Source organism: Syngnathus scovelli, chromosome 20, assembly GCF_024217435.2.
Source record: "Syngnathus scovelli strain Florida chromosome 20, RoL_Ssco_1.2, whole genome shotgun sequence".
Taxonomy (NCBI): Eukaryota; Metazoa; Chordata; class Actinopteri; order Syngnathiformes; family Syngnathidae; genus Syngnathus; species Syngnathus scovelli.
The window spans coordinates 5,736,289-5,764,129 of record NC_090866.1 but is presented as its reverse complement, the minus strand read 5'-3'; the positions used below and the strand labels follow the sequence as shown (position 1 = coordinate 5,764,129).

The 27,841-nt window shown below is 43.7% G+C and overlaps 2 protein-coding genes across 4 annotated transcripts in view; one reads left to right on the top strand and one right to left on the bottom strand.

Moving 5' to 3' along the window:
- LOC125989917 (kelch-like protein 29) overlaps positions 1 to 7,981 on the top strand; it is an 84,932-nt gene extending 76,951 nt beyond the window's left edge. For both annotated transcript variants that reach the window (XM_049756396.2, XM_049756397.2), the window contains 3 exons: positions 4,847 to 5,040; positions 5,153 to 5,297; positions 7,177 to 7,981. In XM_049756396.2, the coding sequence (XP_049612353.1) occupies positions 4,847 to 5,040; positions 5,153 to 5,297; positions 7,177 to 7,360 (523 nt within the window). In that variant the 3' untranslated portion in view covers positions 7,361 to 7,981. The remainder of the gene's footprint in view (positions 1 to 4,846; positions 5,041 to 5,152; positions 5,298 to 7,176) is intronic.
- A 41-nt stretch (positions 7,982 to 8,022) lies between these two features.
- atad2b (ATPase family AAA domain containing 2B) overlaps positions 8,023 to 27,841 on the bottom strand; it is a 28,364-nt gene continuing 8,545 nt past the window's right edge. For both annotated transcript variants that reach the window (XM_049756394.1, XM_049756395.1), the window contains exons 22-28: positions 27,620 to 27,779; positions 25,573 to 25,695; positions 24,216 to 24,413; positions 16,070 to 16,639; positions 15,546 to 15,676; positions 10,801 to 10,929; positions 8,023 to 9,740 (exon numbers count right to left, since the gene is read on the bottom strand). In XM_049756394.1, the coding sequence (XP_049612351.1) occupies positions 9,663 to 9,740; positions 10,801 to 10,929; positions 15,546 to 15,676; positions 16,070 to 16,639; positions 24,216 to 24,413; positions 25,573 to 25,695; positions 27,620 to 27,779 (1,389 nt within the window). In that variant the 3' untranslated portion in view covers positions 8,023 to 9,662. The remainder of the gene's footprint in view (positions 9,741 to 10,800; positions 10,930 to 15,545; positions 15,677 to 16,069; positions 16,640 to 24,215; positions 24,414 to 25,572; positions 25,696 to 27,619; positions 27,780 to 27,841) is intronic.

Here is a 27,841-nt window from a genome sequence, read left to right as displayed (position 1 = left end):
CATCCGAATGGATTTTGACTGACGGCGTAAAGATGATTAAATCTCAACGTCGTAGCTTTGATTTTGACGGAAGTGTGAAATTTGTCACTTCTCTACCGATTTTTTTATTTATTTTCGGATTAAAGCAAGATTCCAATTAACTTTGACAGAGTATCTTAATAACAGCTAAACACGTAAGCACGCTTGGGCAGTTTGGGAAGGGCAGAGCAGAGGCAGGAAAGATTTGCTACGAGACGGGCCGCGACAGCCAGCAGCTGGTCGCCGACGCGCACTCGGGGAACAGGTGTCGTAAATTACACGTCGAACCGACTGCTCGCCGACGTTCCTGACAGATTATCAGCAAGCTATTTATTTCATAGCGCTCGTAAATACAAGGCAAATCCCTTTCAAGCCCACCGGAGGTATTCCGAGACGCTGCAGTTTGAACAATTTTACAGTGAAAATTTGGGCTCAGAATGATCACACCGAGCTTATTAAAATTAACAAAAATATAGTTCCGTAAATGAAATAATTATTATTTTATTTCCTTATAATAAACCAAACTATAGAAAAAGTTGGAAAGCTTACAGTATCTTGTCACATGACACAATATTCTGTGGGTCGTGAAAGATTGGCCAAAATGCTGCTTTGAAAATGTCATGTGGGGAATGAGTTAAGTGGCCATTTTTGGCCACATTTAGGCGGCCAGACTCTGCCGGCAGAACATTTGACTGCGGCGACCCTCAGCGACGGTAGAGAGAAAGTCCTGGCAGGTGTCTGGCTTGCGACTGTGGCGCTAATAACATTCCAGAATCATTACTCAGCGGATAGCGACGGCTGCCGATGTTTGATATGCGGATGGCAGCTCGGGGACGCCACGACAGCTGCAAATTGATTTGCTGCGTTGCTCATCGCCTGATGGATGCACCGGGACGCCACCAATCGTTTGTGCGCTCCCGTTGTTACCGGAGTGAGTGTAGGTATGTACATGTCGAGTCGGTGAGCGCATTTATTAGACCAGCTGTCGTTAAAAAACGCGACGGGGTCGTCTGGCATCGACAAGTGCGGCGACTGCATTTAAAACATTAGCATTAGCCACTACAAGAACATAAAGAATGATTTCCATAATGATGTTTTTAATGAAGGCAGCTGGCTATTGTATTTAACATCTCAAAAAGTAGTCATTGTTGTAAATGATAATGTATATTCCATGATCAGCATCCAGAAGTTTGCATCTTGCAAAAAGTGCATGGTGTTGCAGATTGGACTTTGTGTATTTTCGTATTGTGTGTGTACAGTAGGTATGTGCACAGCCTCCATCTCGCCCACCTCATTTGCAGTCTTGTGCGCCGCCTCCGCCGACCGCCCTTCCCTCTTGACGATAGCTTTCACGCTTCTCACCGTGAAATTCGAGCCGGCGCTCGCAATTATGTCTTCAATCAGAGGCATCTCAACGCGGGCCGGATGGCGCCAGGATGCGGCCTTTGCGTCGGCGCAAATCAACACTCGTGACGATCGAACCCAACTGTTCTCGTTGCTAATGACTGACACGTTTTGTTTTTAAAGGAGAAGTGAGTCGCCGAGTTGCGGGGGAGGCTTTTTAAGTCGCAATCAGGTGCCCTGGGCCCGCAATCTCGCCCGCCATGTTGATCCTTAGACGAAGCAATATGATTGTGGAATATTGAATAATTCATGCCTGTCTAATGATGTGTCAATCACGCAGTGGCGCTTTTGTTTTATTTATTGCGCGCTACGCGCAGGTTTGCGCGTCCTTCAAGCGCCATTGGCGCTTAATATTTCATGAGAACCTGTTAGCAACGCGCTCGCTCAGTGGGGATGTTGCGCTAACAAAAAGATGGCATCCTCTGTGTTTTGTGTAATTTTTTTTTTTAAACTAATCAGACTCCACTGATTAGCGTGGTTATGCCTCGCGAGGTTTCACTTAGCATTACGTCCCGTTCTGCTGCATGCAAATAAAATACGTTGCCAACAGGGGTGAAGTCAGCCACGTGCTTTTCAATCCATGTTAAGAATCTGTGATTATCTTTTAAAGCCGGAGCTGCATCGTGTTATTTTAAGCTTGCCATGGTAATACAGGCATAGCTTACCATATCTTAGCATCGTGGAGTGCTTTAAAGTCCCAGACTCTTTCCATTTCAGTTTGCATGATACCAATCATGGTTATCAGGTTCAGATTTTCTTTTTAGGGGGGGGGGGGGGGGGGGGGTCTTATGATGCTCTAAATTCAGCAGTAGGTGTGTCTGGCTGAGAGTGTAGAGAGGCGGCAATTCCCAGGGACCCAGCGAGGATCGCGGGAAACAAAGGGGATCATGGGCAAACTCCTTCAAGGGTTACCTCTTGTTTCTCCACACTGCTAATGAAGTGCCGCCACCTCGCTCGCCTGCAAGTGTTTCGGCATTTGAGCTCAGGTAAGCGCCTCCAGCTGTTATGGTTATTAGTGGGCGGTGCCAGGGGGCGCACCACGGGGGGGCGACCCCGCAGTAGTCAGGGACAAGAGGTTCCCAAAGCCTCCCTGCCGAGGCAGCTTCCCCCCTGCTGAGCTAATCCCTTGCTCCTCTGGATTAGCAAAACCAGCGGCGGTGGCACCTGCTGTGCTGTCAAGGTTGACGCCACCCCCGACCCGCCAACCAGCCTCCTGGTCCTCGCCACCGCATGTTGTCTCTAGTGGATGTGGCCCAACGTATATCCCTCAAAATTAAGACGGTTAAACTTCTGCTGGCACACAAGATAATTTTCTCACTAATTATTTTCGCATTTTTCAACAGTATTCCAGTCAGGAGAGTTGATGAAAAGAAATCGACGGCAACTTCACCCAGCTAATAAATCAAACACAGATGGGGAGCCTCATTGGCGGCAGACTTTATTTAACACGCTGGGTGATATAACAGTGAGGAATGTGCGCAGACGTGATGTTCATTGTGATGGATCGCACCATTTTGGGACTCAGTCGACTTCCAAACTGGCAGAAAAATGAAGGCGTATGGCTGCAGACGTGCAGTAGCGATGACTATTACAAGTTGTCGCGTTAAAAAAAAAATAAAAAATTTAACATCACTCTCGTCTTCTTGGTTACACGGAATGTAAACAGAGAAAATTGTGACTAGACCCCCATGATAGGTTCGATTTGTCATATTTTGCAATCTACCAGGCTACACTCCTACTTTGGCAAAGGCTTATACAGCATCTTTAAAAAAAAAAAAAAAAAAAATGTCAATACACATTTTTGTAGCTTTGCTACATCGTAAAGTCATCAGTGTACAGTTTTCAAATTTTAGTGTAATGCGAGTTAGATAGAAAATGGCTGGACAGGTTTTCCCCCCTCCTTTATTGGATGACGATTGGCATACCAGCCTCCCGTGTTTCCATCTTGGCCTCCCATGACAGCATCTCCTCGCACTCGCCCCGCCACCGGTAATTAGCAGCCGTTAGCATGTGACAGCAAGCAGTTCACTTGCCTCCTCATCATAAAGAAGTGGCAAGTGACCTTTTAGAATGTACACCCCTCCCACGCTAAGTGGCCGGCCAACCGCCACCAAGGCAGCATCGAGCGCTCGTGGTCGTCCATCTGCCGCTTTCCAATTGTAGCGGTAGTTTGATGTCAATCATCTTAATGCCATTCACCTCATGTAACATTTTCTAAGCTGGATGGCCTTTTCATCTAATTCACACCCCCAAAATTCACATTGGCCAATCATAGCACAGCATCCAATAAGCGATCTCGCATTTAAATAATATGGAACGGGCCCCGCCGTTAGCATAAAGTCGCATGTAATTGACGCCCTCCCAAAATGCACCAAAAAGGAAAATAGGTGATGTTGGTTAGATTTTAGTTCTCCTAGCTTTTTCCATTAAAGAGTCTGCCTGCTCGGTAAACAAAGACAAGTGGCTACTCAATGGGTGGTATTACTGGGAATTTTACCCACAATGCTCAGGGGCCTGCTGTCAAACTCTGGGCCGCTAATGAATTTCACATGCTCGTTCGTCAGGCTATTTTTACAAAGTGCCGCTTGTCAGATACAACGTGGACCATCACCCGTAAACACACACTTGAACATCAGCGGCTAGTTGCGCGTCGCTTATATGCTCACAAGTTTGTTTTGCTGCTCTTGTTGAAAGTACAAAATGTATTTTATGACCAATTTATAAATTCCATGTTTCCATTCATTTATATTGATTTAATGACAAAATATGAACTTTGATAGCAGATAAAATAAAAACAAGTGGCGTACAATCAAAGTTAACCCCCAATTTATAAACGAATGAAATTAAGTAAAATACAACCCGCACACAAAAGACACTGAAGCTGAAATTTGCCCCGGGGCACCATTGACTGTAGTGCTGTATTTTTTGCTCCAAGATGGTGACCGGCGCAAGGGCTTAATGGCGTGTGTCGCTAGACATATGTTTGCTTTCTGTAATTGCTTTAATTGCCGTCATTGTGCGCAATGCTCGCTCTTTTTCATCCTCCCTGGTGGTGCGCGCCTTCGCCTAATTACGCCTGTCAGCCCCGCAGCCAAAAGTCGGCAAGTCTACTGTACTCGAGTATGTGTGTGTGTGTGTGTGTGTGTGTGATACATTAGTGCCAAGTTTAACTAGGTCATATTCCATTTAGAAGCAAAGAGATTCAGTGCTAAAGGAAACATGCATTTGTTCTCAGGTGTCTTTTTAATAACATGTTTTTGGCAAAACACGCCAAGGATCAAGAATGACCTTAAGTCACCTATTTGCAGATTTATGATTAACCTGCTCTATTTGCCGTTTTGTGTTCAGGACAAAGCGTAGTCCAATACAAATGTAGTGCTTTGGCGTGCATGGAAACGTGACAGGAAGCCATTGTTGCCCGCAGGTACGACACCATCACCAACCAGTGGGAGACGGTGTCTCCGCTGCCCAAGCCGGTGCACTCGGCGGCGGCCACTGTGTGCGGCGGCAAAGTGTACGTTTTCGGCGGCGTCAACGAGGCGGGGCGCTCGGCCGGCGTGCTGCAGTCCTACGTGCCGCAGAGCGACGCCTGGAGCTTCATTGAGTCGCCTATGATCGGTGAGTGATGATTGATTCAAGATACTGGAGCCCTGCTCTGCTGTTTTGACAGGATTTATTTTATTTTTTTTTACTTGACGTGGGTAAACCCTTTATCTATGTGTGTGTGTAGACAACAAGTACGCGCCGGCGGTGAGTCTGGGTGGCCTGGTGTACATCCTGGGAGGAGCATACGCGCGAGCCACCACCATTTATGACCCAGACAAAGGCAACATCAAGGCGGGACCCAACATGAATCACTCCAGACAATTCTGCAGGTAACAAGCCCATACGTACGCGAGCGATCATGCGTGTAGACGCAGTCCCATTTAAAAGTTCTACCTCAAAAATCCTCAAGGCAGCGCTCATCTAAACAATCGGGCTAAACAGGGAGTGGATAGCAGCCAAAAAAAATGAAACAAAATAGAAGTTGTAGTATTTATAGTTTGTGGTTAAAACTACCAATACTGTATACGTGATGATAATCCCTTTTAGTGGAGTTTCAGTAATTTGCGGTCTGGCTCTGTCACGATCCCCCGTGAATAGCGGAGGGACACTGCACTATTGGTATTGCGTGCTTCAGTGCAGCAGATGAAGTCAGGCAGGTAATCAGGTACAGGAGAGGAAGAAGAGAAATGATCCATGTGAGCAAAGGACGCATACACCTCATCCTTTCGGGTTTATCAGGCACAGCAGCGGCTGCTCGTGGTTTTTGCTGCATGCTCTTCACTCGTGGTCAAACCCAACAGATTTAAGCTTTATGTAATAGTCTTTTCCACTTCCAGCCGCGTTTATGACTTGGTGTGTGTAGGCCCCAATCGGACACAAAAGCCGTAATCTGCTTAAAGACCAAGTTTTAATCCTCCCTGCACACAAACTTCTGTTTCTGTTTCCCCTATCAAATAACATGAGGTTGTTGGTTATTCATTATAGTTTTTAGAAAATTTTATTATTGTTATGTGAGAAAAAGTGAAATATTAAATATTTAAATCTGTAGAAATACATCTGAACTATATATGAATATCGCTCTGTAGAGAAAAATGTATTCATAGACGATATATATTTCTCTTGCGCTCATCTATATATGAATGAGTGATCACGATATCTAATAGATCTCGAGATCATACATACGTGTGGGTATCTATGACTACATATGTTTTATAAATATACGTATATTTAATATTTTGTATGTAATTATAGATATATCTATATAGATACTAGAGATACATCTACATATTTCTATAGATATATGTATATCTATATAGCACTATACATTTATATGGATAAAGATATATCTATAGCTATATAGATATATATTAACATATAGATATCTGTATGGATACATACATAGATATACAGAGATATTTATACATATGTATATATATATAAATCTTCTATATAGATATATCTGTATGGATGTATAGATATATCTGTATTGATATACATGTTATATCTGTATAGATATATAAATATATAAATATAGATCTGTGTAGATATAGCTATATAGATATATAAATATATCAATATAGATATATGATCTGTAGATATAGCTACATATACATATATCTATATAGATGTTTTATCTGCATAGATATATAGCTATATATATATATATATATATATATATATATATATATATATATAGATCTGTATAGATATATAGATGTTTTATCTGCATAGATGTATAGCTATATAAATATCATTATAGATATATATAAATCTGTATAGATATAGCTATAGCAGTGGTTCTTAACCTTGTTGGAGGTACCGAACCCCACCAGTTTCATATGCGCATTCACTGAACCCCTCGTTAGTGAATTTTTTTTTTGGTGTTAAATTCTAGACATATATTTTTTTTTACTGGTGCACAAAATGAGCCATGCATGAACATCACCTTGTTCAAAGAACAAAACCAATACAATGCATGAACTCACAACAAATTACATACCGGTAAATCAGAATTTACACAATAAATCAGGTTTGTTCGGACCTCCTCAGTGGAGGCTCTGTCGAACCCAAGACCGACTCACCGAACCCCTAGGGTTCGATCGAACCCAGGTTAAGAACCACTGAGCTATAGAGATATATCAAAATATAGAAGTATATATCTGTATAGATATATATATATGTGTGTTATCAATCTCCTCCCCACTAAAGTGCCGTGATCCTGGACGGAAAGATCTACGCAACAGGGGGCATCGTGAGCAGCGAAGGTCCTGCGCTGGGCAACATGGAAACATTTGAACCCTGCGCCAACACGTGGACGCTGTTGCAGTCGCTCCCCTGCCCGCTCTTCAGACACGGCTGCGTGGTCATCAAGAAGTACATCCAGAGCGGATGAGTCCAGGCGGAAACCCATCTGACCGTCGTGCAGTGCCAAAAAACACCAGCTGGGACTCTCCTCCTTGGAACCGGCCGCTCGTTCCCTTTCCTGTGTAAAATGTCCTTCATGTGCGACAGTTCAGCCGTGCCCATTGTCTGTCATCTCATCCACAGGCGCAGGGGCCCTTTTAGTTAAACTCCACTCATCTTTATTTATTTGACACGAGTGTTATCTACAGGACGAGAGAGGAAGGACTTCCAAAGAGCAGATCCACGAGGACTAAAGTGGTTCAGCCTCATCCCGTTATCAGAAATATTTCATCCCAACCCCCTGCTGAGGAGAAGAAGCACAATAATCACCCAAAAGTGTTATCATATTTCTCGTTTGTTTTTGTTTTTTTTCTATACTTGGCATCTCATTTTAAAGCCACCCATTTGGTGTAGGAGGTGGACTTCTGTAAATAACAGGAAGGATAAATATGTATATTTTACAACCACAAGGCAATTGTGTATAAATGTTTTTAGGAAAAAAAAAATCCCAAATTGATAGGTTGAATTCAAAGGAGAAGTTGTACGTCTGTAAATCTGTATCCAGAAATGAACACTTATTACGAAAAGCCAATACATATACCAAAAGAAATATGAACGCCTTTGTCTCTTCTCTCACTCTTTTTCACACTGTACAGTTTTGCACCTTTTTATTCAAGTATATCACAGCAGTAATTTGAGAAATACAGTAAGTGTTTCCATTCCAAATATAACTTACACTAGAAAGGTAATGAGAACGTGCTTGCGTGGTGTTTAAAAGGTCAAAAGCACCTAACAGGAACGCCGACATTGCCGTCAAAGGTTTCGGCTAAAAATGTCAGGGCGTGTGGCGGAAGGAAGAACAGGAACAAAGCGGCTTGTTCTCTCGCTCGGCATACTGGACTAGAAAAAGTCGTTTCAACTACCAGACAAAAATTGGTTTAGTCCAAACTGGCTACGATAAAGCAATATCACAATGTATGACATTTAAACTAACCTGTGTCTTTCATTCCCAAATGTGGCTCCAATGTCATATTCCTTTTGGCAACATAATAAAAACAAAAAAACAAGTCTGGTCCTGCACAATTTCCAGTATGCATCAATTCAAAAAAAAAAAAAACACCAAGAAATAAATACACACAAAAACAACAGGCATGTGTAGAACCTGAGAGACGTGTAAAAACCCTCGTACGCAAACACACAAGTTCCCCCAAAACCTGCTACACAAATGCTACAGGTTTGTGAAATTTTTAAACAAAAACGTGTAAATTTACAATAAATAAACATTTAACTAAACCTGCCCAAATATTAGCAGAAAAGGCTGAATAATGTTACAAAATGGTACCCCGGTGGGTGATGGGTTGAGATTTTAGGGGCGGGCTGGGTTTCACAGACCAATAGCAAGGAGTGATGTGACTGTACAAAAAAACAAAAAATACCGCTTGTGTATACCGAGTAAACAGTTAACAATACGTTACGCTGAGGTAGCTTGCGGCAGTGTTTTTTTTTTTTTTTTTTGCATAATTACTCCACCGCATATTCGTGGACGGACGGGTGCTGGAAGGGTCTGAAAGCGGAAATGAAATCAAATGCCGCCTTAGCGACGTTGCTGACGCAACTACGAGCTTAACGCGTGCATTTAAAGAACAGAATCAACGATTGGCACGTTTCCGTACAGTGGCTAATGGGCTGATACTTTTACCGAAGTCAAGCTGGTCACATTTTTATTTTTGTAGCGATTTTCAAGCGCTGTTTTATACAGCATTGTTTCTTGTGAAAGGTTGCGAAATGGAGTCTACAAATTTGACCATTTAAAATCATTACGTCACAGAGGGGGAGAGGTGGTTGAAAATGAGTCATGAAGAGAGAAAAAACAATGGCGGCGCATAGTGGTGGTGGCGGGGCGAGATCAGTTACGCGGTCTATAGTTTGCGGATATTATTCTGCCCTTGTCTTCAAATGGCGGTCACCCATTTGTGCTGGTGAGGATCGACGTGCGAGTGTGTGAAAAGGGGTCGTTTGGACTCGCTGTCCCGAGTTGGAAAAGCAGCGTGGATTATAGTTAGCACCCATGTAGCACCGGGGTCGCCCATCACCTTGGCGCGCGCGCGCGTGTGTGTGTGTGTGTGTGTGTGTGTGCATGCGCATGTGACACACCTCAGGGGGTGGGGGGGGTGGGGGGAGTTTGGTTGTGTAGAAGCAGATTTTCCTGAGACGAACGATAGCACCATTGAATGTCTCGACTTCGCTCCAAGTTTGTGGTCCCATGGGAGGAGGCGGTTGGGGGCAGTTGCTCAGGGTCTACCTGAGGAGGTTTTGTGGTCTGAGTGGCACAGGAATGTGTCAAAATGCTGGATCCTGTTCTCCATCTCCTGCGGCACACAAAGTGACAACAACGAGGTGGCTTGTTATGGATTTGAGTGAAAAGTTGACGCAAGAGGGACGGGCTCGTTTCACTAGACGTGTTCTGCACGCTTCGACATAAATGCTTTTTAGCTGATTGACAAAACAATAAGGAGTTTTTAAATCTACTTTTTTAGTCTTGCAACTTGATATTATTTGAGAAACAATCACCCGCATTTTGGCTCTTATAATTACTTATTTTCAACGCATGAATTTTGTGTCTTGTAAAATTCTGAGTTTATTCTCTTTTTGCTCAGAAGTGTTGTAAATTGGGCTTTTATCATCATAATGATCCCTTTTGTCTTTATGTTCACATGCTATTGGACAAAATCCGAAGTTAATTTACTCGCCGAGTGCACGCCAGCTCCCTTCATCATCTTTGCGTCCGCCCCCCGAGAACAGTCGGCTTTTCTTTTTTTTTCTTTTGGCGTGGAAGGAAGAAATAGGTAAAGTGTTGAGAGGCAACAATCTGGTGCATTGTGCTTGTTAGCAAAGCAATCCACACAGATAAAAGTCACAATTGAGGCAGAGGTATTCTTGTCAGAGTGTAATTTTGGCGCCATGATGACATTTCAACGGCTACGCTGTCTTTTTTTTTCCGCGCACATTACGACTTGTAAATTCAAGACATAAATGCCCAAAATGTCATGTGTCTGTCAAACATCCAGCTGTGACACTTACTGCCACTTACTCTTTATGTAAATATTGTTTCCCTGAGGAGGCGTGAGAGAGGAAAAAATCTGCATAAATACTCGACAATATGTAAATAAATGAGTGAAATTTTGAGAGAACCAAGCGACGTGGTTCGTATGTTCCTCTTGTCCTTCCTCCGTTGCCAACGGAGCTCGCGGCTAACTCATGGTAAACAAACACTGCTGCTTTTTAAAGCAAGTTAAGTATGTGATCAAGTTTTTGGCATATTTCGCCACCGATTTTTCCACTGCGAATAATTCTTTTATTGTGTGGATGCTACACTCGCTTGTCAGTTAGCATACGCTAAAATAATATAGCAATGACTAGCTTGGTTACCTCCAGTAGTTGCGTCTTGTCGTACTCTCTGCGGTGGGCAAAGATGCACTGGCTGAGCACCGAGTAGAGTCTTTCCATCTGCTCCACGCTGAAGCCCTCACTCTTCCTCACTGCCATGTTGAGTAGCACCTGCAAGTGGAAAAATACATTTATGATAAGCTGGCATACGTGTGCGCCAGAAATGGCGGCGGTTCAAAAACAGGTGTGACAGCATTTGGAGGTCAAAGACGTACAAAAGAGACGCGGATCCCAGTGACAGTTAATTAAAGCTAATCATAATAAGAAGCAAGTTTGCATTTCACGACGACTTTAATTAAAACGTTGTGGACAGTGAAAGGCCCTTTTAATTGACCCCGGTGTGTGTGTGTCTGTGCTCAAAATGCACAGCTCATCACAATGCGCCCACTCAATTCGACCGAGGCACATTAATTAAAGTTACTATCAATGGCGTCGAGAAAAAAAAAAGGAGGGGGGGGGGGGGTTCTAGGGTGAAAGGCGGTGACCGTGCGTTAAAAGCACACAATGACGTGTCAAGATGAAGTCAGCCGACGTATGGGATTTAATTACACACACACAGGCTTAATCCAGTTTGATTATAATGGATGTTGATTACATTGAAGGGAAAGACGGAAGCAACAAACAAACTTGTGTTTCCTCAATGATACGGTCAAGCAATTGCTTTAATATAACAAAAAGTAATCATGATAGTAATAAAAAATAATTAGGGATGTCCTCATCACATGATCAAAAATAGGGCTTGAACTTTATTTTATTTATTTCACTGTTATTAAAACACTGCAAAGAGCATTTCTGCTTTTCCCAGTGAATCAAAGTTAGCCCATTGTTATTCCCGCGAGACGTTCTCCTCCACTGCAACAGCAGATTAAGCGCATAATAACTTTGACAGTATTGTCACTTTCCATTAGACATTCTGGCAGTGCAAGACAATGCCCTCGCTAAGATGTGACAAAAACTCCCCCTTGGCCTCTAATAAGTGCAAGTCCCTTGTTAAGTAAAAAGCCAGCGCCGAGGACTCTTATAAAGTCCACCCCCCCCCCCCGCAAAAATAATAGTCATCATTAGCGCCGCAGTCCGGCGAGCCGTACTCGGCACATTTTATTGGCCTATTTTCATACGGTAAGCGCGCCAAAGGGGAGCGAACGAAAATGGAGCATGGCGACGTGTCAAAAATCTGCATAAAAGCTTTAATTGGCGTAATTACAGTCCATTTCGACAGTCGAGCCACCGAGTTTGTCACCTTCCCCTTACGTTTTGGGTGCACTTTGCTACTTGATGGCGCACCTCAGCTCCTATTTTACGTAGCATCTTCTCACCTTTTCCCCATTTCAATGTTTTATAGAGCTCCCTCCCCCCGAAGCGAATTTTATGTTTTTTGTTGTTTTTTTTCTTCCCATTCTACTCCCACCTCACCCTGTCTCCCCGTTTGCCTCGTTTCCGCTCCATTCATTCCCGTCCGTGAGATTCTTTCTCCCCACTGGCTGCGAACGGTCTGATTGCACTCCCCTTGCCTTTTGTCAGCTTGTTCAGGGGCCGGGCAGCAGCGTGGGGTAAATGGCGTCGGTGTCTTACAACGCGCTTGTTGATTGAGTGAACACGGCGCAACACAAAGGGGCAGTAATCCCGTGCGGTAAGGATTGCCGCTGACACGGGCCATTTAACCCCGAAGACCCAACCCGTTAAGGCCTGGCTCTGTTCGCCGCTGCCTATTTTGACCCGTGTTACCTGCCTTGTCATGGGTCTAATGTAGCCACATTCTTTTTTTACGAGAGGTTACAAGTATTGAGAGGGAAGGTAGAAGAAGTGCGCCTAATTAAAGCCTGCAGTGGTGGAGATCATTGGAGAGGGTAGCTAGCCACGTGTACCGTCAGCAGGGACACTATTAAGCCGCCGCTATCTTGCTCCGAGACGCCAATTCAAATCCTTTCCGAGCAAAAACAATAAATGATAAATGAACATCGGTTTCTTTTCGCCTCAGCGAGGGCAAAGGGACGGCGGACACTGATTTTAAAAATAATATTCTGGTCCGTGTGGCTTATTGGGGGGAGGGGGGTTCACACAGGTAATGCAATATAGATGGTGTTAGAAGGGTCGGGGACAATCACGACAAATCATATTACGACCGTCGTCTCGGAACATTAAAATGAGAAGCTCGTCCCTTAAGGGGAGGAACGGCGAAGAGAGATCCCTGCCGGGGTTGTCAACTCATCGTAAAATATGCAGCGGGGCCCGGGCCGGCTTGGCTTCCAACGTGGAATCGCTGGAAAAATCCCCACGACATTTGATAGCTTGTGAATTATGCGCACTTGGTTGTAAAAGAACAAAAAAACGGAGTGATGTGCTTTAAAGGTCTTTGTGCGAGATCAATGTCAAAATACTCCGTTAAATGGGGGGGGGGATCATTCGCAATTATTTCGAAGGACTTCTGGCACTCGTAAAGGCTTTTTCATCAAAGGAAATGAAACACCTTGACGTCCAAAAAATAATATCGGAATGGACACAAGATGTACTTTCCAACTTTATTCATTACAGATTAACCTTAGCAACATTTCGCAAGTTGTATTCATAGCTAGCCTCTGTCAAATTAAGCTAACACAAGCTCCTTTTTCACACCGCGCATCAAAGCTGTCCTTTTCCGATCATTGTTGAGTGGTCAAAGTTGAGCTGTGGATTTTCTCAGCTTCTTAAGCAGGATAGCGGCTGTGGCTAGAGGAAAGCGTGGGGTGTCAAATTCAACAACCCCGAGTACAACTCAGTTCAAGAATTTGATTATATTTCCGTTACCAAGGTTCAGAAAATAATCAGAATTTCTGAACTGAAACGTTTTTCTTAACTCGATCACCAGAGTGGTATACTTTGGTATGGTTGTGGAAGGAAGATCTGCAATCTGAATGAAAACATGACAAACTGGACCCGAGGCTTGGTGGCAATGCAGCACCACAGTCCCGGAATGAAGAAGAAAACAAAACAGGTGTAAATGTCATCTATTTTTATTGGCACATGATGAACTCGCTTCTCTTTAGGGACGCAAACGTGCCTCGGGGGTGAATGGGGCTACCCCCGCTGTGACGACTAAAAGCAAGCGCCAAGATGACAAAATAAAAATTGGGACGTGGCACATGAAATGGTGAAATGTCACAATAGCGCCACGACGTGCCCCCATGCTGTGCCAGCGGTGTGAGAAAAGAACTCATTTTGGCCAACTGTTAAAAGAAAACGAAATCGTCAGCAATAAGTGCGCGGTGAAGCTCCAGATTGGATATTTACTCCGGAAAAAATCTCATCAGCAATCATCTGTGTTCGTTTTTTTTTCTACAATAGGCCGATTGTTGGGAAAGGGAAAAATAGCAGAGCCGCGGGCGCTAAAAATACGAGCAACATCGTGGCTCTGAAAGCCCCAACTCGTACTGATGTCCTCAAGCCTGTGACCAAACCACTGATGGTATTTAATACAGAGAAGAGTTTCAGAGCCTCTTCCATCATGTTGACAGTCGCGAATAATGAGCACCCTATAATCAATGAAAATAACCGAGGGAAGGCTGACATCCACCACGAGTCCTAATAAACACCAGCGAGCATAACGCCGCTTAAACGGCGGCGCTCGTTCCCGGCGCCAATAGGAAATTCAATTTGTTCCGTAAGCCGGGGGATAAAAAAGCAATTATTCACAGTCTCCCTATTTTCACGATCTGTTTCTTAAAGATAACCCAACCACCCCCGCCCCACGACACGCTTTAGCCACAAGCCTGCAGATTAGTGCCGCGCGTTGCTGTTCGCCGCCGCCGCGGCCCGTCGGAGTCCAAAAGATCGGGCCAACTAAAAGGCCTGCCAATCACTTTGAGTGATGGCGTTGACGCCGTCCTCGGCGTGGGACTCGGCTAAAAAGCCACTCGATAATGGCTTGATGGCTCTATGTCACTTGGGAAGGGGGTGGAAAAGTGAGTGCGTGTCAAAGGAGCACTTCTTTTATGCCAATTACACCCCGCGGCCACCCAGCCACTACTGGTGCGATGCGCCACTGAGCCAAAAAGGTACCAATTTCCAGTCCACTTGGGGGGGACCAAAGTAGCAAGCACCGGGGGTTCGCTCACATGTTCTGTTTGGGTGAATGGCGGCTAATGTTTTAGTCATGACCTTGTTTCCTTGCCGCATCTGTTGATTGAGAGAGACGTAATTGGCACCCAGAGAAGAACTGCCACCCCAAAAATGGATGAGCAGAGTTGGGATAAGCCCGAGAAAAGTTATTCATCTGAGAAGGACAGCTGACAAACCATCAGCTTGAAAACAGACCTATAGATGTCAAAGGGGCGCAGTCGTCCATAAAGGGGCTTTACCATCCCGTATAATGTAAATCCCATTCTACAAAAAAATAAAAAATGTCTGCTTTGTTCGGAAAGTTTGAGTAGGCTTTGTGAAGGGGGCTCAATGACAAATACAAAGAGTGATCGGCACAAGGCCGAGGTCAAGCTACTTTTTATGAGCTAACCTTCGTACAGCAAAGTCGGTGTCATGTCTCCCGTCAATTTACGATGTGCCCGAGCGTGTTCACTCAACTAATTGCAACAATTACGGCCCTGTCAGAAATCAGTGTAGCCCCGATTAAGACCCGCCAGTATTTTATTTTGTAGTCATATATTCTCTTCCTTTTCCTCAATTCAAGAAGCATAGCCTACTTGAGCTCCACCCTCTTTTTAAATTTTTAAAAATAATCGTCACGAGTGCATTACCAAAAGTTGCTTGTGATCAACCACGAGCGGAGGAGGCGGGGGTGCGGCGTTGGGGTAGTCTTCCGTCCTCGCGGCCGCTGCTTTCAGCTGCTCCGACGGGCTCATCTTGCATTTGTTCGCCTTGCCGTCACCTGTAAATGACATCAAAGCTTTCATGATGGCAACCGAGCGAGCAGTACTCGCACTCGCCCACAAAAAAAAAAAAAAAAACACAAAACTGTGCAGTTGAAAGAGAGCTTTTACTATAGCGGAAGATGGTAGACCATTTAGAAACAGGAACCATTTTCTCAAATAAGACCAAATGGGTTTTGGATGAAGGGATGCGTACACTTCAAAGGAGGCCAACAGCACCACCGTGTGATGCCGTTTCGTCTCTTTTGACTGTCGGCATGGTCTTAAGGCTGCAAATCTAATTCCCATTTTATGTCTGCACGGTAAACCCCTAAAAAATTGCGCCACCTCAACAACAGTGTCAAATGGAGATTTAACGGGTCAACATGCCTATTCTCTCTCCAACTACGCACCTTCTTTGTCCGGATCATCTTCCAGACCTTTGTGCTCCTGATTCGATTCACCCTCGTCATTAATGCTCTTGTGCTCCCCTTTTGATGCTATTTCATCCCTCGCGTTCTGAGGAGTCCTTTTCTCGCCGGCCTTGCTGTTTTTCTCCAGGCACTGAGAGTCCAGACTATCCATGGAGTCGTTCCCATTCACTTGCGCTACATGGAGAGCCTCAGAAGAATCCAATTTTTCATTTGGAGGTTTTGCATCAGTTTGCCTCTCTTTGTCTGCATGGGATTGGGAATCGTTTGTTTGTTTTTCCAACTCCTTTCCAGTGTCAGTAGAGCCGGCCGGGGGCTCGTTGGAGCTTTCCTCCTCCGTGGAGGAGACGTGGGGGAGGTGACCGTTGGTCTGGGGTCCCGGGGTGTCGCAGGAAGACTCCTCATCCAGCGTCAGACATGAGTCGCTGGGCCCTGCCGCTTCTATTTCAGCCTCCACTTTTTGTACTTCTACTCCCTTTTTGTGGTGTTTATGCTTGCGGATGATGCCCCGCACCCAAGATTGTCGTCGGCGGAGCTTCCTCTTGACATGATCTGTGAGGCAAAATGACAAAAAAAAAATGGCCATTGAATGACACGTCCCAGTTGGCGGCCAACAGAAGCTAGCTAACACTAGCTGTACTCCAGCAACGATCAATAACGAGACTGACTGGCCATAAAAACTCAGAAAAATTACTTGTAGCAGCAAACGACATTTGTTAAAAGCCAGTTTTTCACAATTCACTGGAATCAATATCTGAGCGCACTGCCAAGGCTTTATCTTAAAAGTGTCCTTCTAGCTCGTTTTGTTTAAAATTTCTGACATACCAAGCTAAATGACAAGGGTCTATTCAAACTTGCCCTTCTCTTGTACGGTTTTAAAATTTATGGCAAAATCTTAAGTGCAATTTTTGTACTGTAATGTTTCCATTGAAGTGGACAGAATTATCCTAAATTACCTTTTTATTTGAGTTTTATGTTATATGCCAAGTTGTCAAACTGCAGGACAGTTCAGTTTGTTTTGAACGCATCACAAGACTCACTATTTTCTTGGGTCTTAAGATTTTTTTTTTTTTTTTTAAACTGATATGCTAAATGGACCACGGTGGACTCATTCAATCAAGTCAAAGCCATTATAATTCTGTCAAGGGCCAGTGGACTAGCATAAATCAGACAAAAGATCCTTGGTATAATTAATAATATATGCCCCATTGTGATTCTCAATGGACACTAAACGCTCAGGTATGCATTAGCCTCAGTTAAACAGTGCAGCACGCTCCCTACTTTGGATTGGATTACGACCCATTTAAAATAGATTTTTTTTTATATTCATCATTAGGGCTAGGTCATGTCTAACCCAGGCGGAGATTGTAGCCAGAAATCAAATTCGCCGTTGTTAACAGAACCTTGCATTTTCCCTTCCATGCTACCCAGATGTCTTATTTACACAAAGAAGAAGAAAAAAACACCCCACGGGAGGTTGGCTTGCGAGGGCTTAGCTATCACCATCAAAGATGTGTAGTAAGCACCCGGGGGAGGGAAAAGGTGAGACGGAGTAGCAGCAAGTGACTCGTCATAGGAAGCTCGTAAATGATGCATGAAAATTGTCAGAGCATGAACAGTGGAGCGCAGAGGGGGGAGGGCGAAGGCAGAGAAGTCAGTCTTAGTTCCAAAGCTCTTTTGTAGTAGTAATTAAAGCCCTCGTTACATTTGCTGGGCTGTGCCAAATGTTACGTTTGTGTGCGCCAGTTAAAGTGAACGCTGAGCGGGGGGAGATGAAATTTCATGCCGGCATCCAAAGTGCGGTGCCGGCAATTATTAAGTCGATAAATCATTGCGGTACCGCCAACATGAACACAGCTCGGGAAAGCCTTTGGGTGCAATTATGAATTGGGTGTCTCTGAATGACTGACTGATTTCTTTACTATTTATTTCATCGAATTATTGCATCAGTGATTTGGAGCGTTAAGAGGTGAAGGGACTGAAGGGAACCAAGAGGAGTGGAAGTTGTTATATTAAACGCTTCTGCCCGCAGGGGAAATTGCCAGACGTTTGGTCTTGGAATTTTTAATTTCGAGCCAAAAACCTCTGCCATTGTTCAGTGGCGAAAATTTAAATTTGAAATGTGACTGGCAATGAGTACAAGGTGAAGCCCACCGCCGGTTTAAAGTCGGACATTTAATTGCAAGTCATCGTATTTTGCTGTCTCGTAGACTTGCTGATTACGCGTAACTTTGGAACATGCGTCTTAATTAACGGAGATCACAAAGCCTTCGCTTTTAATATGACGCGGCAGCTCTTCAAATTTACGATGAGGTTACTATAAACAGTCACGGACACAAATGGGTCAACAGATCATGTCTAATTTTCAGCATGGTAAAGACCATATACTCTCCACTTGACAATTAGGGCAGCGGAGGTCCAAAATGTCACAAGTCTTTTGGTTCTCACTTCAGAAAGACCACCGAAAAAACACTGAGAAGATAGTTTACATATTATATACATACTGTAGTATTCGTTATTTCAAAATTCTGCACAACCACTGGCAATATCCCAACTTGGGAAATCATCCAATCTGCTCGCACCATTCTCGATTCATTCCGACACACCTCTCCAAACTTGAACAGATGCTCTCTTGTTTGCCTGGCGCATGGCGTACTTTTCAACGCAAGCGTGTGTTTCCATGGCAATCAACAACATTTTCCCTTCGGTCCCGAGAGGACTCCACTCTGTAATTCTCCGTGAATTCACATTTAGGACACGGGGGGCGAACACCGGCGTGCATTCATGGCGAGGGAATAAATTATACTGTAGCATTTTGGGGTCGAGGGAAAAAAATATGCTTGGAGCTGTTTTTTGGGGGCGTTTGACTAGTGTAATTTAATTATCATATGGGGCACTGGTGCATATTTGATATAAGATTCCCAATAGCAAGAAAATGTGGGCTATGGGTGTTGGCTGGGATTTATGCCACAAAAATGCGGTTATGAGACATGATATTTATTTCATAAAGCAAAGAAAGAATTTAGTCTGATGGAAAAGATTTTATGCATTTTGAGGAACAGGAAAATTCACTTTAGTATTTTAAAAACTGTGTCAAAAAGCTAAGCATGGAGTATCAGACTATCTGTGAATGCCATTGTAAATTGCTAAGAGCTAGCTTGGCACTATTGATGGATGACTTTACCTAATTAAAGAAAAGAACAGCCTACGTAGTTGCAACTATGCCAGGAATGAACACAAGCAAACACCAGAGAAATGAGAAAAATCATACCATTGTGAGTAGAGTTGTCGGAAAAGAAAGCTAGCAAGGCCGTGAGAGTGACTCATGGACTGCAGGGTCATAAAATGTAAAGACGGCCATTTGTCAAGCGAGGTGACACGTTGCGCCGACACTTAATGAAACGTCCCGATCAATAAATGATACCATCCCCGGCTTGTGGAAATGAAGGCGATCAGTCAATTCCCTCAATTGTTCCCCCCACTGCCGCCAACCGACGGTTTGTTTGCTTTTACTTTCGCTACGTCTCTCGGCTAATGGCGTCCTGCACGATAGCATCAATACTGGCGACGAGGCCGCAGCCGGCTGTGCAATTTCATTGGCTCACAAGGCAACATTTTTCAATCTCTCGCATAAGAACACCGAGACGGAGTTAAAACAACTTGGCGGAGTCTACGTCTGCCTCAGGGACATCGACCTAGCCTTCTGGCATTTCTTCTATTCGGTTAACAATGGGTGCTTAGCCGTTACATGAAGTGCATCCAAGGAGTCCGGGAAAAAAATAAGATATAAAAGCAGACTAAATCTCGGTATTCAACAGAGTTCCGATGCTGCATTATCATAAAAGAAAGCCGAAGTCTGAGCAATTACTTGTTAGCATCAGTAAACATCTGCCAAGGATTCAGGTCTTTTCTTACAGGGGATATGGTTTATCACAGAACCTTAAATGTGATTGAAAAGATTCCTCCAGCAAACATGTCCTTCAAAAAGAAAACATTTACTTCAAGGAGAGACTCGAGATATAATAAAAAGCGAGTTTGCGTATTAAGGCTACAACACATAAAAGGATTAGCGGGCGTGCGAAAGTTTTAACATGAATTGTTCGCGTTGATATGGGCCATTAGTAATCGGTGTACCATCGTAGAAACGACGATTTGATGCATGACAACGAACTACACGAGAGAGCCACTGGAAAAAGATCATTACTAGCCGAGCTGCCCTTGACTATAATGACACGTCGTTAGCTACAAACCTGGACAGCTATATGCGAGGGAAATGCACTTTGACGCGACATTTAATGGCTATGCCCGCGATTAGTGTGAATAAGTGAGGTTCACCCAGTAATTTGAAGTAATTAAAAACAATCGGTGCGCATTTTAAATTCTTACGGACCGGTGTGGAGGTTTAATGCAAGTCATGCAGCGTCTTATTATGGCAGCTAGCATGGTCAAATAACTAATATGTGGCTGATTTTATTGCCTATCCTATTGTTATGGGTGAGAAAATGTGCAGTGTGAATTAATTTCAGCTTTAAACCTACTCAACAACCACGGGACCGCAGCCATAATAGAAATAAAATGTTCATAGCCACACATATTTGCATAATTGGAGAGCTGTAAAAAGATGTGAATCGCTGAAGAAAAGGAGGCTAAAACTTTGTTTACATAACAGGACTGTACACCATTTTTTGCAAAAGTCAGTTTTTATTCCATCGTTGGGTAGCAGCTACGGTATGAGACGCCAAAATCTGCCACAAAAAGTAGAAAATCATGAGTAGCATTCACGAGTGCTGTAATTTGAAAGTAAAAACCTTCTGTTTCCGTGTTGCTATTCAAAGAACACTAATCATGTGTTACAGCATTATGTTTGTGTAAGTGTTCCTGTCAAACGCAACAGAACCGGGCTCCCATTACACTGCTGGCGGCATCGCAGGAGCTGAATTTTACTGAAAAGCACTAATCAAAATATGTCAAATCGGCTAATGTTGAAAGTCAAAATGAGTTGAAATATTGAACCGCCTAAGGAAAGTTGTTCAGATTGGTTGACCGTGTAGCACCAGTCAGCCAATCCAAGGGCAGACTAGCTTTTTACACTATAAGAATACAATTTTGACATGTACGGTCATAATTAAAGAGATTTGGGGGGAAAAGGCCCGCAGACACAGCAGTAGACAGTAATGTGACGTGCAACCTAATACGATCAAAATAATGAGGATTGAGATTCATTTAGCTTGGCACTGCAACCATCCAAGAGGCATTTGTGCCCACCAAATGGCAGCTAAGCTTGGCGTCGCTCCCCCGGCGCGCCAGATTGCCTTTGAAAAGTCTTTTTTTTTTCCAGCGAGAAAAGCGTATTCTAATATCGGACACTAACGCTGCAATCTCAAACTGGAGATGGGTTCTTTGTAGCCTGCTGTTCGTGTTCTAATTTTAGCCCCCTAAGGAAGGAAAAAAAGGTCCCATTTGTCACCTGATGTCGGTAGCAGGCCACGTTAATAATGGAAACAAGCTGCCAAAATGAGTTTCCTGCATATACACGACCTTAGTTAGCCTAAAGCGACAAGCGGCTAACTCCCCAGGGGAGTTAGTGGGACGACTGTGAAGACACCGAGCGCAACTTTGGTGACAATTAAGAAAAAAACGCCATAAATGATTGAGGCCATCGTTTAAAATGATTTAAAGTTATTGGGGTACAGTTAAGTTAGAACAAACACTACAAATTTGAAATCCCTGCTATGGTGAATGGAAAATACTAAGACTGGGGTTATTAAATAAATGATTTGAACAAAATATCAAATTGGTGGAATTACCTTTGTATTCTATAAAAAGATAAGTGTCCTCTTACCACCCCATTTCCTGGATGCCTACTGTCTGTCCTTTATGTTCTGAAAAGAAATCAAATCCAGGCCATCCTTTCATGCAGTAACTACTCCAGGCTAATATAAAAGGAAGCGTGGGGTGTTTATTATGACTTTAAATATCCCATCAAGGCCTGGCGATGGATTGACATTGGCAACGGGGAGGAGAGACGCCCGTTTAATGTAAGATGCGCGGTGGGGGTTAGTCGCAGCGGTGTTCCAGCCACAAGAGAAGCCTTGGTGGCTGTTGCCCTGGGCAGGCAGGCTATTGACTGATGCAGAGGACGCATTATGCAGAGCATCATTATTCTTCTCTTTTGCAAACACTGACGATACTTGTGTGAAAGGGATGCATCGTGATGGTAAAAGAACAAAGGGACATAAAAAATCATCACATGTGAATATTGAAAGTGGCAATCAATCGCGAAAGGGACACGGGGTGGGGGGGGGTGAACAAGCAAGTGCCATCCGAATAAGGAAAGTGAAGGAGATTTAATTATAAATGAAAGGATGGCACTTGCAATGAACTTGATCCTCGTGGTGATGCACCATACGTGAACCCCGAGCTGGGGCCTCGCTAATGGTCCTGTGGGGAAGGAAGGACGGGGGCGGGGGGTGCTCCCACCTTTGGTGTGAGCGAGAGAGTGGAGAGCAGAAGCGGGAGCACGGCAAACATATTCTGTCCATTCAAGGTCTTCCCACGCATCTATCCATGGCAACCAGGTTTGTCCAGCCAATGCGAGTGCTTTTCACGCCCGCTTTGCAAATATATTAAGCCTTCAAAAAAGTGTTTGTGTAAATATTGAGTGGCCCTCATCATCGCGCTGCTTGTTATATTGGAATGGCGCGGGCCAGTCGCGGCACTTGACGAGAAGAGGGAGCAGTGGATCGAAAACAAAAGTAAATAAATAAATATATCGTGTCAAGTGCCAAGAGAACTGCAGGCTAAGATTCGCGAGAAACACGCACCTTTGAAATGTCTCCAAAAAAAAAAATCAATGGGCTGCCAGGAAATGGTCAAAATGACCCTAAAATTAGCTAGTGTGGTCTAAAATAAGAGACACCTCGTCGTCTTTTCTGTCATGGCTTTGTCAGTTGAATTTAAACACCATTCAACAGCGCTGAGAAAAACAAAAGCATGAAAAAGCAGACCGGTGCGCGACTTCATTTGCCGAGCAGTGCAGAATTTTACCGGCTGCACTTTTTAGCCTGTCATGTCATTATGCACAATCACTGATCAATTAGACTAATAGCTGCCCCACTGAGAAGTTCCAGGTGAGAACAGGATGTCGATGTCACAAATTAATCACCCGACTTAGCCTAATTAATTGACGCTTTCAACAGAGGGTTTTAGTAATGACTCTGCACGACATGCTTCTGAATAAACTCCTTCATACGAAACTTACCGTCCACGTAAAACTCAACATCGCGTACTACTTCCATCCCGTCATTAATAAAAATGTATATGTGAAGGATTTGGACCTGGCTTGATTTATAGCAGAAGAGAAATAACGCTCACTAGGGGTGCTGCTCATGGAAAACAAGCACCACCCAGTGTTGGGTACGAGGACTACAGCGGAAACTTGAGCGCGTACTGTAAGAAGCCTGGCGGGCATTTTGTGACTTAACATGTGAGCGGTTGGGGTGACATCCCCATTAGTTTGCCTCACACCTGCCATTTGCCACAGCTGGTCATGTAATGGCCCCGCGGTGTGGTCATGTTCCGAGTGGTTAAGAGAGGGGAGGACCCCGCTAATGAGGCTGCTCACTAGCGTCGACTCCCCACAGTGTGTGTCGTATACATCTGGTGGGCTGTAATCATGTGACACGTCTGACTGCTGTTAAGAGGCTCAAGGATTTTTTGGAGGTTTCATTTCTTGCCTGTGTATTTGTGCAGTTTGTTTATGTATTTGTATTCCCTTTGTTTTACTCTGCTGTCTGTTGCCGGGTCGGCGTTACTAATCGCATAGCGGATTAAATTTAAAACAATGACAGAGATTGTTTTGTTTACTTTTTTAAAGACAATTACTCCAAATGAATTAGAACACTCAATTAGGGCAGTCGAGAGAAGAATATTCAAGGGCTCCAGTGTGTTTCTAGTTTAACAGCAGATATCTTGTTTATACAAATGCACGACAAGTAAAATGGTTTTAAAAAATGTGACTTACCTTTGTGTCACGTTCCAACAATAATCATTTCTTTACACTTGCCATCTATCGTATGGCAGGGAATCCAAACTATTTCTGTGTATGTGTCTTTCTTGCGGTACTCACAGCATGTTTTATTGTCGGTGGCCTCGCCCTGAGTGCTGGCCTTGCTCTGTTGTTCCGCGTCACCGTGACTCCTCCTGTTTCCGGGAGCGCTCGGAGTAGTTGCTGCTGCTTTTGATGGTGATGCTGTTGCTGGTGGTGATGCTTCAGCCGCTGCTGCTGCTGCTGTTGTTGCTGCAGGCTGAGTTGGCGTCTGCTGGTCTGCACATCACAACAGAAGATTAGGTTAGGAAGTACACTATACGCCCATATTGGTCTTTATGCAGAGGAGTGGCATTACATTAGTATCAATCAGCAGAGAGAAATGGGAAGAGGAGACTCATTCTGGGCAAATTGAGCTCGAAATAGTAGCTTCAAAACAAAATGGCAAACTTCCTGTGGATTTTCAACCACGTGTTTATTAATGACAAACAAGTCTATCGAATCCTGTTTTCCACATTACTATTTACCCCACATATCTTTTGTGACATTAACAATGTTATTTTAACGAGTGGAACCAGTTCTTTGGTGGTAATATTTTAAACATCAGCTTAGTCTCTTTTTTTTTTTTTTTTTACAGTAGTCATTGTCAGCTTGAGTGTTACAGCACACTAAAAACTGAGGTGGAGCCGGTCCATTGAAGCCCTCCAAATAACATTTTCATTTCTCACATTTATTTTACCACTTTCTCAAGTCCTAGGCGTGCTGCCAGGAGTTCGCTACAACCCGGGTGTCATGCAAACGACTCGGCTAATTGATAGCGGTATAAAAAGACCTTGACTAAAGGATGAAATATTTAAAAGCGCTACGATTCTTTTGCTGACCATCGGCTCGAACAATATTCGTGGCGCATGTTATTGTAACTATTGTAAATGTACACTAATTTGGAGAGGGCACCCTAAGATGATTTAAAAGTTGAAATATGTTCACTTTGTGACTAGCAGATATAAACATTGTTAAGAAGGAGACTCCATGTTCTATTGCACTTACTTTAAGCGGGCATACTAATTAGCCAATTCCTACAGGGGCATTCGCCAACTGGAATATTTGCATACGATTACACACCTCACCGCTTTTAATATTTGACGGGATACATAAAAAAAAAAAAAATTCTCGGATGTATCATTCAACATCTGCTTAATCGCGCCTAATCTTAACCAAATCTGCTGCCGAAGCATAAACAATGGAGGCCTTTAAGTCATGTGTTCCGGAAAATTTTTGGATTATGGCACACCTATCTTTTGGCAATTTGGAGGGGAAAAGCACTGGGAGTATTTTCCGGATGCAGTAAGTCAAAACCGCAGAGAATCTAAATTTACTAGCAAGTGTGTCTTTGAATTTACTGGCATAAGAAGTACAGAGAACACGTCAAGGTTCTCACCATTCTTCCTGCGCGCCTCCTTGATGTCCTCGCACATGCGATCAAATTCTGGGTCGAGCTCCGAGGAGAAGATAGCGTGTGCCGTGTCCTTGAGGCTGCATGCTCGGTGCCTGATCACCTTGTCTGCAAAACAGAGTAAAAACATGCATCTCCACGTTTTGTACACTAATCTGATCAACGGAGCACTGCCGTGAAATGGAAGGGAAACGCCATAAATCACATTCAGCTCCTCAAAAAAAGCAATTTAAAATAAACCAAATTATGTTCAACCAGTATTTCATTGAATGTACTACAAAGACAAGTAACTTCATGTTCAAACTACTAAACTTTACTGCAGCTGGAAAAACAACAATTTATTATTTGACATCCTGTGTTTGGGCTAAAAAAGTAGTAATGTGTTCTCCAGCACACCATGTCTCTGATGTCCCCGGGCATCATTAATCCCCCATTTTGTGTGACTGAAAAGGACAGGCTGAAGAGTGAGGCTAAAAGCATATCCACTGTAAACAGGCTGCCTCTCATTACAGCCAGGCGGAGGTAGGGAGAGGTGGTGGAGGGCTCGCAATCTGCCAGCATTTGTCTAATTGGACGACGGCTGCGTAATGGTGATGGAGGCAGTGTGTGTACGTGTGTGTGTGTGTGTGTGTGTGTGTGTGTGTGTGTGTGTGTGTGCGTACACATGCGAATATTACAAAAAAGGCCTTTCAGAGGCTTCTAATGACAGCTGCCCTGCTGGGAGCTCATCTGCGTCAAGTCTCTTTCTATTACTATTTACCAGCACTTCTAATTTGATGGTAAAAAAAAAAAAAAAAAAAAAAAAAAACCACATTCGCCTTCAATTGGACAATTTATATTAAAATGTCGATTTTTGGGGCGACTATATTCCAATGCTACATAGTTTACTGTAAAATCACATTAAAAACAGAACTTGTGCACAGAACTGCATGTTTGCAAAGTAACCATATCTTGCTAATTTAATTCCACCTATCACCGCTAGTTAGAACAAATTGTAATCCCTCAACAAGTGGTAAAGCTTAGACAGCCGCCAGTGCGCAGCCAATCGCTTTAATGAACGAACGGAAGCAAAATGAACACGGAACAAGCACATTCATAAACTAATTCAACGGCTCGAAGTGACGCTTAGGGGCACTCAACAAGCAGACCGGCTAACAGTTAGCCGGTTAACAGCCAGCTGCTATCCGGAAACCAAAAAACAGCCAACTCTCCTCTCTCGTTCATGCTCAGAGGTGTTGCGTTATTGTTTTGAAGCATTATTTTTGTTTTGAAACAAACATAACTGGAGTGCACATAAGGTCTTGGTTTGTCGTCCCTTTAAACCGTCTAATTGCATGTTATCCCTTTTAGTGTAGCTTTGTTAGATACCCGCGCATGTGGACAATTGACGGCACACTATAGCCTAATTTATTCATTCAGCCCGGCAGAAAACCGCTTCCCATTAAGCATCGCGGCCAAAGTGAGAATTAAAAATAGTCACTTGTGCTATACGCTGCTTTCAATTCATATCATTCTGTGCCGCCACTGTCACTAATGTTCCCTTTAAGCCTGCATGGACATATTTCACCAGCTTACACAAAATACGAATGAATGTGTTAGCCAACAACGGGCCTCTTTCAATGTTTGTGCATACATTTATCCTCTGTGATGTTCTGGGCGCTCAAAACCGAAAGAAAAGGGGTGGGGTGGGGGGGGTCAATTCTAGCTGTGAGACAAGAGACGAGATTAAATTTTCATGCATATGCAAGCCTTCCACATTTTCTACACGGCAAGCGGGGAAGCGGGGAAGTGACTTTCTTCATCTGAATTTCCGACATTTGCAAAAAGGCGCTGGGAGCTTTTGTAATTACCGCGCCTGTAGGCCCACTTAATAAGTCATTAGATTATTATTTTTTTTTTTTTAAACCCCCTTTTTTTTCATTTTTATTCGCTCAATACTAATGGAGCGCAAAATAACTCCAGAAACAAACCATCAGTGTGAACAGATTACGGGTGTGTGTATCTTTATACGTGCCTTCGTAGTTCGTCTCACCTCCGGGATCCTTGTCGGGATTATACTCCAGCGCATTGCTGCAGATAAGGTCGATGTCCACCAGAAAGTCCTTGGCCGTCAAGTACTGATGCTTGTCAATCTTGGTCATGACGGTGGACAGGTCCATGGGCTGTCCGATCACCTCCAGGTAGTCTGACACCTTACGGATGCATGATATAGTCAGATTGTGGAAAAAAAATTGAGAATAAGAATCTTTTGGTT